Source organism: Octodon degus, unplaced genomic scaffold, assembly GCF_000260255.1.
Source record: "Octodon degus isolate 3935 unplaced genomic scaffold, OctDeg1.0 scaffold00007, whole genome shotgun sequence".
Taxonomy (NCBI): domain Eukaryota; kingdom Metazoa; phylum Chordata; class Mammalia; order Rodentia; family Octodontidae; genus Octodon; species Octodon degus.
In genome coordinates, this window is record NW_004524583.1 from 18,110,284 (window position 1) to 18,121,493 (window position 11,210).

General features: G+C 46.9%; 1 protein-coding gene across 1 annotated transcript; it reads right to left on the reverse strand.

Moving 5' to 3' along the window:
* Window positions 1–2,718: 2,718 nt before the first annotated feature.
* On the reverse strand, window positions 2,719–5,774 carry Hspa2 (heat shock protein family A (Hsp70) member 2). The gene is made up of 2 exons (XM_004624786.3): window positions 5,490–5,774; window positions 2,719–5,092 (listed from the first exon to the last, which is right to left on the reverse strand). Exon 2 carries the CDS (start codon window positions 5,090–5,092, stop codon window positions 3,179–3,181), a length of 1,914 nt encoding a protein of 637 aa, XP_004624843.1. The 5' UTR covers window positions 5,490–5,774; the 3' UTR covers window positions 2,719–3,178.
* Window positions 5,775–11,210: the final 5,436 nt, after the last annotated feature.

Consider the following 11,210-nt stretch of genomic DNA (forward strand, 5'->3'; position numbering starts at 1 on the left):
TGCACTGAGCTCTAGCCCTGGCCTGTCTTGCTAAGGGCCACTGTTCACTTTGCTGCTAATGTCTTCCAAAGTGAGGCCTAAAAATGAGTCATACAAGCAGGGTGTGGTGACACACTTATAATCCCAGCACTCAAGGTGTCTTGAGTTCAAGGCCAGTCTGGGCTACACAGAAAAACCCTGTCTCAAAAATAAAAATAAATCATACTAATAACATATTGCACCTACAGAAAGCCTACTACATTTTGAAGTTAATACAAGGAATAAACAGTTTCAACAAAGGACTCAACTAAAGGTTACTGTCTTGGAAAAACTATGTTAAAGGCCCTGGCCAGGGTCCCATCCCTGGTCTGCTGCGCTGGCCCAACCCGGGGGTGCACTGAGACAGCCAATGAGACTGGGTGTGGTGACGCACACCTGTAAGCCCAGCTCTTGGGAGGCTGAACACAGGCAGATCACTATGAGTCCAATCTATGTAGTGAGACCCTGTACACCCTGTACTAAAAATCCCCCCCCACAAAATGTCACACTAAAGCTACTTTTTTTTTTTTTTTCTTCTGGTGCCAGGGATTGGACTCAGGACCTTGCACTTTCCAGGCAGGCTCTTGTGCTGCTGAACTACCTCCCTGGCCCACTCTACCAATTCTATGACTACTAATTATTTTGTCAAACTTATATGATGCTGTCTGTAACAGCCAATGAAACTCAGACACTGACTGCCAAAAACTTTCCACTCGTGTAACATTAGCACCAATAACCTGAGTTATCTTCACAGCTTTCTAGAGTATAAAGAACCTCCCTTTATGTCTTTAAAATTATTTTAAAGCGATTTCACAAGTACTTATTTTCCTTCCTTGATCCAAGTGAGATTTTTATTTAAAAAAATTTTTTTTATCTGTATATAACGGTCAACTGTTGTGTGAGGGGGTCATGACCAAAGCCCAGTATCTTCAAGCTAACTTGTTTTCTAATTTTTATTATTTATTTATTTATTTTGGCGGAACCGGAGATTGAACTCAGGCCCTTGTGCTTGTCAGGCAAGCACTTATTCCACTGAGCTATCTCCCTGGCCCCTAATATTTATTTATTTATTTATTTATTTATTTATTTATTTAGCGGAACTGGGAATTAAACTCAGGCCCTTGCACTTGCCAGGGAAGCGCTTATTCCACTGAGCCATCTCCCTGGTCCACAGACCCTAATTTTTAAATCACTACGCATACTATTATTTCAAAACTTTATCTATACATGACATAAAAGGGCCCAAAGCTAAATTAAAAATAATGTATATCATTACCTTATGAACAACATATAGTAAATCGCTATCATTGGGTAACAAATGTCTACATGCAATGAAAACATTAAAACAAGCATTTTCCAGCCACCATTACTAAATGTCTCCTAAACTCCCTCTTTTTTTTTTTTTTTTTTTTGTGGAACGGGGGATTGAACTCAGGCCCTTGTACTTGCCAGGCAAGCACTTATTCTACTGAGTCATCTCCCCAGCCCCTAAACTCCCCTTAAACAGAGTAAATCAGAACAGAGTAGAAAAATATAAAAAATTCATACCAGGCAAATAGTACTGTAATCCTAGCACTTAGGAAGGCTGTGGTAGATTGAATTCCATATGGGCAATTTATTTATTTTATTTAATTTTATTTTTTTGCGGAGCCAGGGATTGAACTCAGCCCCTTGCACTTGCCAGGCAAGCGCTTATTCAACTGAGCTATTTCCCTGGCCTCCCCATATGGCAATTTAACAAAACAGTACACAGTGTTTTAAAAATAAACGAGGATGGGTATGTGTCAGTGGTAGAGTGCCTGGGGACAGATTCTGAGTACTGCAAAAGAACCTCAGCCTTTTTCCATAAAGATATGAATTTTAAAGCTTAAGCCCAAAATAGTGGCTCTCCAAAGGGTTGAAATATATTCCTATCTATAACAATCTCAAATCAGATATACAGGAAAAATGGTCAAAATGGATATGAACAAAAATATAGTATCTTGTAGTTTGCCTTTTCAAATGGAAATTTTTGTAGAGATTTGAAACAGGCATTGCAAAAGCACTAAGATTTTCGAATTACAGGCACACACACAAAATATCTCATACGTCCCAAGTCATTACAACTGCTAGAAATGTTTACAAAATATTCTGTAAGCTCAAATACTGAGTTGTTTTACTAAAAAATTAAGAGGGGACCAGGGAGATGGCTCAGTGGAATAAGCACTTCCCTGGCAAGCACAAGGACCTGAGTTCAATCCGCCAAAAAATAAATAAATAAATAAATAAATAAGAGTTAAAAAAAGTTTCACTAGACATGGACTCCTTATGCTGGCTCTTATTTCCGGCACCTGTGTGCCACAAACCGGATGTGTTTCCATATACTGTGCTGCTTTGAGCTATTAAGGGACAGCAATGTCTGTCCCTCTATTACTCTACAGAAAAATAATTTTTTATTTGAGCCTACAATACAGCATGTATTTTCCTTGTGGTTTTCATATGAACACAGTAGGATCCCAGTCTGGTGGCTTTATTAAAGGGGGCAGGGGTAGGAAAGTTTGCCCAGATTCTTCTCCCTTTTAAGTTGTTAGTAATTCAAGCCAGGAGCTTCATCTGAGAATTAGAGAAGACTGGGTTGGATACATTTCACCACATTCTAATATCTTAAAGACCAACAAGAATAAAACATGGGGAAAAGAATGAAAACTTGAGACAATAATGTTGAGATCAACTTCAGTTTTATTTTAAATTCACACTTATGCATTTATTTGCAAAAAATATACCTGTCCTTAACATTACTGCAATGTTACTTTAGTTTTAAAGTAGTGCATACAAATAAACAATTCAAGCTTCTACATATTTTGTTTCCAAGCTTCCACAGGACAGGTGTGCAAATGTCAGGTTTCTGGAATCTCCATGCACAAACTAAGCTAACAAAAAGGCTCAAATCACACAACATGCCTTAAGGAGAAACCTCAAATAATGCTTTTTCAAAATCGAACTTCAGAACTCATCTTTTATAGTTAAACTAGGTTGTTTTCCTTTCCTTTCACATGCATATACCAGGCTAAAGCCTTCCAACAATAGATCTACTTGGCACAAGGACATTTCAAAGAAACCAAAACAAAAGGGGGGAAAAAAAGAGAAAGGAAAAGAGGTTTACGCTGCTCTCGAGTAAGCGTTAGTCCACCTCTTCGATGGTGGGGCCCCCGGAGGCTCCGGGCCCCCCGCCGCAGCTGCCAGGGCCGCCTTGGTAAAGTTTGCTGATGATGGGGTTGCATACTCTTTCCAGCTCTTTCTGCTTGTGTTCGTACTCGTCTTTCTCCGCCATCTGGTTTCGATCGAGCCAGTTGATCACTTCCTGACACTTGCTGAGGATCTTGTTCTTATCCTGCTCGCTAATCTTGCCCCTCAGTTTCTCGTCTTCTACTGTCTGCTTGATGTTGTACGTGTAGGACTCCACCGCGTTTTTGGCTGCTACGCGGTCGCGATTAGCCTCATCTTCCGACTTGTACCGCTCCGCCTCTTGCACCATCCGGTCGATGTCGTCCTTGCTCAGACGACCCTTGTCGTTGGTGATGGTGATTTTATTTTCTTTACCGGTGCTCTTGTCGGCGGCGGTGACGTTGAGGATGCCATTGGCATCGATGTCGAAGGTGACCTCGATTTGAGGGACTCCGCGGGGTGCGGGGGGAATACCGGTCAGGTCGAACTTGCCCAGCAGGTTATTGTCCTTGGTCATGGCCCGTTCGCCCTCGTATACCTGCACCAGCACGCTGCTCTGGTTGTCCGAGTAGGTAGTGAAGGTCTGCGTCTGCTTGGTGGGGATCGTGGTGTTCCTCTTGATGAGCGGGGTCATGACGCCGCCGGCCGTCTCGATGCCCAGCGACAGCGGGGTCACGTCGAGCAGCAGCAAGTCCTGCACGTTCTCGGACTTGTCACCGATGAGGATGGCCGCCTGCACCGCCGCACCGTAGGCCACCGCCTCGTCGGGGTTGATGCTCTTGTTCAGCTCCTTGCCATTGAAGAAATCCTGTAGCAGCTTCTGGATCTTGGGGATGCGCGTGGAGCCGCCCACCAGCACGATCTCCTGGATCTGGCCCTTGTCCAGCTTGGCGTCGCGCAGCGCCTTCTCCACCGGCTCCAGGGTCCCGCGGAAGAGGTCCGCGTTGAGCTCCTCGAAGCGGGCGCGGGTGATGGATGTGTAGAAGTCCACACCCTCGTACAGCGAGTCGATCTCGATGCTGGCCTGGGTGGACGAGCTCAGGGTGCGCTTGGCGCGCTCACAGGCTGTGCGCAGCCGCCGCACCGCGCGCTTGTTGGGCACAATGTCTTTCTTGTGCTTGCGCTTGAACTCCTCGGCCAGGTGGCTGACCATGCGGTTGTCGAAATCCTCGCCGCCCAAGTGGGTGTCGCCGGCAGTGGACTTCACCTCGAAGATGCCGTCCTCGATGGTCAGGATGGACACGTCGAAGGTGCCACCGCCCAGGTCGAAGATGAGCACGTTCTTCTCGCCCCCCGCGCAGCCCTTCTTGTCCAGGCCGTAGGCGATGGCCGCCGCCGTGGGCTCGTTGATGATCCGCAGCACGTTGAGGCCGGTGATGGTGCCCGCGTCTTTGGTGGCCTGGCGCTGCGAGTCGTTGAAATAGGCCGGGACGGTGATGACGGCGCTCTGCACCTTGCCGCCCAGGTAGGCCTCAGCGATCTCCTTCATCTTCGTGAGCACCATGGAGGAGATCTCCTCGGGGAAGAAGGTCTTCATCTCCCCCTTGTACTCCACCTGCACTTTGGGCTTCCCTCCCTCGCTCACTACCCGGAACGGCCAGTGTTTCATGTCCGACTGCACGGTGGCATCCTCGAACTTCCGCCCGATCAGCCTCTTGGCGTCGAAGATGGTGTTGGTGGGGTTCATGGCCACTTGGTTCTTGGCCGCGTCGCCAATGAGGCGCTCGGTGTCGGTGAAGGCCACGTAGCTGGGGGTGGTTCGGTTGCCCTGGTCGTTGGCGATGATCTCCACCTTGCCATGTTGGAAGACCCCCACGCAGGAGTAGGTAGTGCCCAAGTCGATGCCGATGGCCGGGCCGCGGGCGCACATCTTGGGTGAAAGTGGGGCACGGACGTTAAGGCGAGAAAGCAGGGAGCGTCCGTCCGCGGGGTCAACTAACGGTCACCACTGTACTCCGCGAGCTCACCCAACTTCTCCCCGCTTCCTCCCGCCCAGCGCAGCGCTCTTATAACAGCCTCGCGGAAACTCCCACAACCAATCCACTCTCGGCTCCGCCCACACAAACTCCTCCAGCCCCGCCACAGGCCTGCCTGGGTCGGAGTGACGGGCTTCTGGTCCAACAGATATATTGTTGGGCGAGGGGCGGGACCAAAGCAGCCCTAGGGGTGGTCGTTATGCAAATGACCTTCCCCATAGAGCCCCCAGCTTGAGGGCGTTAGGCTCGCGCCTTGTACCAGGTGTTTAAACTTTACTAGCTTTGCCTTACCTAGAGCGCGATTCGTCAAGGTCCCTCGGATTGGCAGGATATCGGACCAATGACTAGCGCGGGCTCCTAAGGGCGGGTGGGATTGGCGAGTGGCGTGTGGAGGAGACAAGGAAGGGAAGTTGTGGGGCTTCAGCAGCCTGTTCTCCCGGCGCTGCGGGTATCAGGGGTTCGGTGTTGGTGTCCTGACCAACGCAGGACGCGGGAGAGGGGAAGTTCAGCCCGAGTTACACTGAATAAATAAGCCCGAGCCCACTCTTCCTTTGCCCGCGGTCCACGCTGAGGGCTCAGGCCTGGGCTGGGCGGGGACAAGAAGTGACCCGGGGCTTTCCCCCGAGGCCCAGAGCTGTGGCCTCTGGGTTGTTCGTGGCGACTTCGGCAGCGTCTCCGGCGAGCGCGGGAGGAGGCTCCAGACGCGAGGAGCCGGGAGAGGCCGGGCGATTTCCCGCGCCGCGGCCACACCCACTCCCCGCCTGCCTGCGCTTCGCCGTCCTGCTGTGCCGAGCTTCCGGGCTCCGCGTCCCCTCCGCCGCCGCGCGCGCTCTCCGCTTTCGGGGCTCCTCCGAGGCCTTTGCAGCCCTTCCTTAGCTGCAGCGCCCGCACGTCCTCCCCGCCCGCCGCGCCCCGTCTTCCTTCCCGGTGCCCGCGGAGGCCGGGGTCGGGAGCGCCGTCCGCCGCCCGGCGTCACGGGGTGGAGGGAGGGTTTGCAAAGCGGCGTCTGCGCCGCGGGACGGGGAGGACGTGGTCCGGGCGCTGGGCCGCCGGGGGAGGCGCTGACCCGGGCGGGAGACGCGGCGACTTCCCGGAGGGGCGAGCCCGAGTCATCCCTGCCAGGGTGAGAGGAGAGAAACGGTGGTCTGACCTCGGAGGTCGGTGAGCGCGACGGAGAGGGACGCGCAGGTCCGGACGCGGGCTGCAAACTTGCGGTGGCGCGAGGGGTGTGGCCGGCGACACCGGGAAGGGTCGGAGCGGCCTCCCCGAGAGCCGACCGCCTGAGCCCGCGCTGAAGTTCGCCCGCAAAGAGGGCCGGAAAAGCACACCGCTTTCCACCCTCACTCCTCACTGGGGATTGAACGCAGGACCTCAGATGTGAGCTACAACCAGGCCTTTTACAATCTGGTGACAATCTCCCCAAATCTCCACTTGGCCAGGCTGGGCTCGAGATTGTGAGCCTCTTGCTACCTGGCTAGGAAAGACACCCTTCCGTAGACACCCTTCCGTAGGCAGTGTAGGAATGTGGGTGAATCAGCGCGCCTAGAAAGGCGGGGTGACGGTGCAGGACGAGAAATTCTCTGCGGGTGGACCGGATGCACAGAGTTTTTTGTGCTGAGAACCTTCCTTGGGGTTGTGGGAGGGGAGAACCATCGCTTGAGGTAGGCTGAGTAATGTGTGTGTGGTCCGTATAAAATTGGTGCGAGTCGGTGACGGGAGAAGTTGAGAAACATACAAAGTACCTGCGTCCAAAAGGTAGAGTTGAGAGAACTCTGTAAATCAGTGAATACGAAGATTTTATCTAGTTGTGTATGTAACCTAGTTTTTAAAAACACACTTATTAATTTATTAATGTTACTGATTAAGTAATGTTGGCTTAAACCACAAATTCTGTCTTCCGTGAAAGCAAAGAAGAAAAGATCGAAGAAAAGATTTGAAATAGAGTAACATTTAAAAAGACAAAACAAAACTTTATAATGGAAGCTGGCATAAAGTGTGAGACTGATCTCTTGATATTTTTTCTTGGAAATTATTGTCTTGGGGGCTGCGGAGACAGCTCAGTAGAATAAGCGCTTGCCTCGCAAGGCTAAGGGCCTGAGTTCAATCCCTGGTTCCACCAAAAAATAAATAAATAAATAAATAAATAAATAAATACAAAGGAAATTCTTGTCCTATGTATTTTTTGTTGTTTTTGTTTTGTAGCTCTTTAAAATGGAATCATTGCTTTTTTTTTTTTTTGGTACTTGCCAGGCAGGTGCTTGAGTCACTGAGCTATATCCCTGGCCTCCTGAACTTCTATTTTACAGGAAAGAAATTTCTGTAGTAATACAACACCAGCACATTGATTACTCTTAAAATTTTTACATTTTTCTTATTTGCATTCATTTATTTTCTTTTTTCTTTTTCTTTTTCTTTTTTTTTTTTTTTTTGTCGGAACCAGGGATTGAACTCAGGCCCTTGCACTTGCCAGGGAAGCGCTTATTCCACTGAGCCATCACCCTGGCCCCGGCATTCATTTCTAAAATTTTATTTTTTTATAATTCTGTCTCAGAATTCATTAAAAACATAATCTATTAAAATGATCAAGGGGCTGGGGATACAGCTCAGTGGCAGGAGCGCCTGCCTGCCAAGCACAAGGTCCTGAGTTCAATTCCTGGTGCCAAAAAAATAAAGAGCTGGGGAGGTAGCGCCATAGAATAAGCACCTGCCTGGCAAGCGCAAGGTCCTAAATTCAATTCCAAGTACCACAAAATAAATAAAAAAATAAAATTTTATCCATTCATGCCATGAATAGTGCAGTAAAACAAACCATACCAGTAAGAATGTCAAGTAATATAATCCTTTGTGACAATGTATTTTGTATACCTTAAATAGGATCAGAACCCTAAGATTAGTCTTGGTGGGACTGACTTTAAGGAAGTGATAGAAAATGCAAGTAATATTAATGTTAGTAACAATAAAAAGAAATAGTTTAAATATCCAATGATAAGAAAATGATTATATTAATTTTAGTACATGCGTATCAATGTACCATTATGCAGCTATAGAAGTTGTTTCCAAGATTTTTGTTTTCTTTTTTCCAACACTAATTCTTTTTTAATTTTTTTTTCTTTTTTGTTTCCAAGATTTTTAATGACACAAAAAATTGTTCTTAATTACATGAAAAAAAGATATACAACTTTACTATGTTCTTTTGGGTTTTTTGGGTGGTACCAGGGATTGAACTTAGGACCTTGCACTTGCCAAGCAAGTGCTTATTCTACTGAGTCATCTCCCTGACCTTACTATGTTCTTATCCTATATGTAGAATAATTTTACATGTGTGAAAAATACATCAAAATCAGTGGTGGGACTATCAGTAATTTTTCTTTTTCTTTTTTTTTTTTTTTGTGGAACCGGAGATTGAACTCAGGCCCTCATGCTTGCCAGGGAAGCGCTTACTCCACTGAGCCATCTCCCTGGCCCCACTATCAGTAATTTTTCTAAGCTCCTTTATTTATACTTTTACAGATCTTTTTGAATTTTTGAGTCAGTGTCTTGTGACATAGTTAAGGTGGGTCTTGAACTCACTGTGTAGCCAAGTCCGGCCTTGAATTCATGGTGATCCTCCTGCTTCAGCCTTCCCAGTGCTGGGATTATATACATATGCCACTATGTTTGGCTGCAGATTTTTAAAATGACTATTAATGTTCAGTTGAAAAAAAATTCACTAGTCCTATCACATACATAAAAATTGATATTGGGCTGGTGAGATGGCTCAGTGGTCTAAAGCACCTACTTAGAACAAGCTTAGCAAAGCACATGGACCGCAGTTCAATCCCCTAGCACCACATGCCAGCCAGCCCCACCCCTCTGGTGGGCTGAGCTGGCCACACACACACAATAAATAAATTAATTAATTAAATAAATTTAAAAAAATTGATATTGATTTTCCACAAGGGAAATCTATTTTATGGATTATAAACATTGACATATTAAAAAATTTTTTTTAATCCAATGAATTAAAATTAGGGGGCTGGGGAGATAGCTCAGTAGAATAAGTGCTTGCCTAGCAAGGGCAGGGTCCTGAGTTCAATCCTCAGTACCTTTAGATAAATAAATAAATCCAATGAATGAGGTTTCATACAGATTAAATGGTAGAAAAGAACAAGTGCTTTATTAACTTTACTGGCCAGTAGAGCACTCAGAACACATTAGTAAGTCACTAGTTGAATGTTAGGGTTTTTTTTTGGGGGGGGGGCAGGGAGGGCAGGGCTGCTGGAGCATTTACCAAAGTCCTCAGGTATGCAAAGCAGAGACTCTACAACTGGACGATAGCCCTGGATCTCTCAATACTTATTAACAGTGACCTGAAGTGCTTTATTTATTTATGTATTTGGTACAGGGTCTCACTGCACAGCTCAGACCTGCAGTGATCCTCTTGTTTTCAGTCTCCCAGTGCTAGGATTAGAGGTGTGCCACCATGCCAGGTCTCGCTGGCTGACTCAGCATGCCCGAGGGCAGGGCTAGCACGGCATGCGGTACCAGGGATTGAACCTGGGCACTTAGTCAGCTGAGCCATCCCACTGGCCCTTGAAGTACATTATTTAAATTTAAAAAAGCCATAAGTAGCAACTTCATCTTCTGGTAGAAGGAAGATCCCTGGCTACCTCTTATTTTTCTGTACTAAATGACACTGCAGAGATCAAAAATTGATAAGAAATTTACATGTGGAAATACCTGTACCAGAACTACAAAGATGAATGGGATGAGGTCTAAAACCCTGTGTGTGGGGATTCAGGCCTCCCTGGAGAAGACCAGCTGAACAAGAATAAATTTTCCCGGAATTAGGAAACTATTTGTGTATTTTCCTGGACTCCTCTCTCATCGTCCAGGCACGATCTTTGCCAAGGTTGTGAATTGTTTTGAGGAATACTGGCTTGGAGAGAAGGTAGAAGAGCACCCGCCGATAATGGGAGCACCTTCTAGCAAATGAGTGTAAGTAACGAGTACATTTTATTGGGATCTCTATAGGCCAGGTGTGGAGGCTCACGCAGGTAATCCCAGCACTTGGGAGGCAAAATTATCCTGAGTTCAAGGCCATTCTGAACTACTACGTATAGAGACCTTGTCCAAAAACCTGGAAAAGCTTCTATAAACACTGCCATTTTATAATTCTTTGAAAGTGCCCTGCTTTTTTTTTTTTTTTTTTTTTTTTTGTCTTTTTTTGAGACAGGGTCTCAATAGGCAGCTCAGGCTGGACTTCAGCTCACTTTGTAGCCCTCGCTGGTCTCCAGTTCACAGCAATCCTCCTGCCTTGGCCTCCTGAGTGCTGGGATTACAGACATGTGCCGCCACTTGGCTGAAAGTGCCCTGTCTTCAAGTAAAATTTTCAATCAGTAATTTTTACTTCCTTACTGTGCTTTAATAGTTAACTTTAAAATAATAATAATAATTTTTTTAAATTTATTTATTTGTGTGTGTGTGTGTGTGTGGCCAGCTCAGCCCACTAGAGGGCGGGGCTGGCTGGCATGTGGTGCTGAGGGATTGAACCGCGGTCCATGTGCTTTGCTAAGCTTGTTCTAAGTAGGTGCTTTAGACCACTGAGCCATCTCACCAGCCCTAAAAATAATTATTAATGGGGGCTGGGAAGATGGCTCAGTGGAATAAGCACTTCCCTGGCAAGCGCAAGGGCCTGAGTTCAATCCCCAGTTCCCCCCCCCAAAAAAATTATTAATGTTCTGTTTGCCAAATTATAAATACTAGCGTGTTTCAAATATTTTAAAATAAAAAACAAGTCAGCATTTGTTTCTGAGTTAAAAAGCTCAGTCTTGGGCTGGCAAGATAGCTCAGCAGACTAAGCAGCCGCTTAGGCAAACACAGAGACTGGGGTTCGATCCCCAGCACCACATGCCATGCCTAGGCACACTGAGCCGCCACCAAGACTAGCATGATGGCACACACCTGTAATCGTAGCAATGGGGAGACTGAAAACAGGAGCATCACTACGAGTCCAAGTTGCATAGTAACACC

What these genes read in the sequence shown, in the direction of transcription:
- Hspa2 (XM_004624786.3), bottom strand. Translation starts at nt 5,092, where the DNA reads ATGTGCGCCCGCGGCCCGGCCATCGGCATCGACTTGGGCACTACCTAC.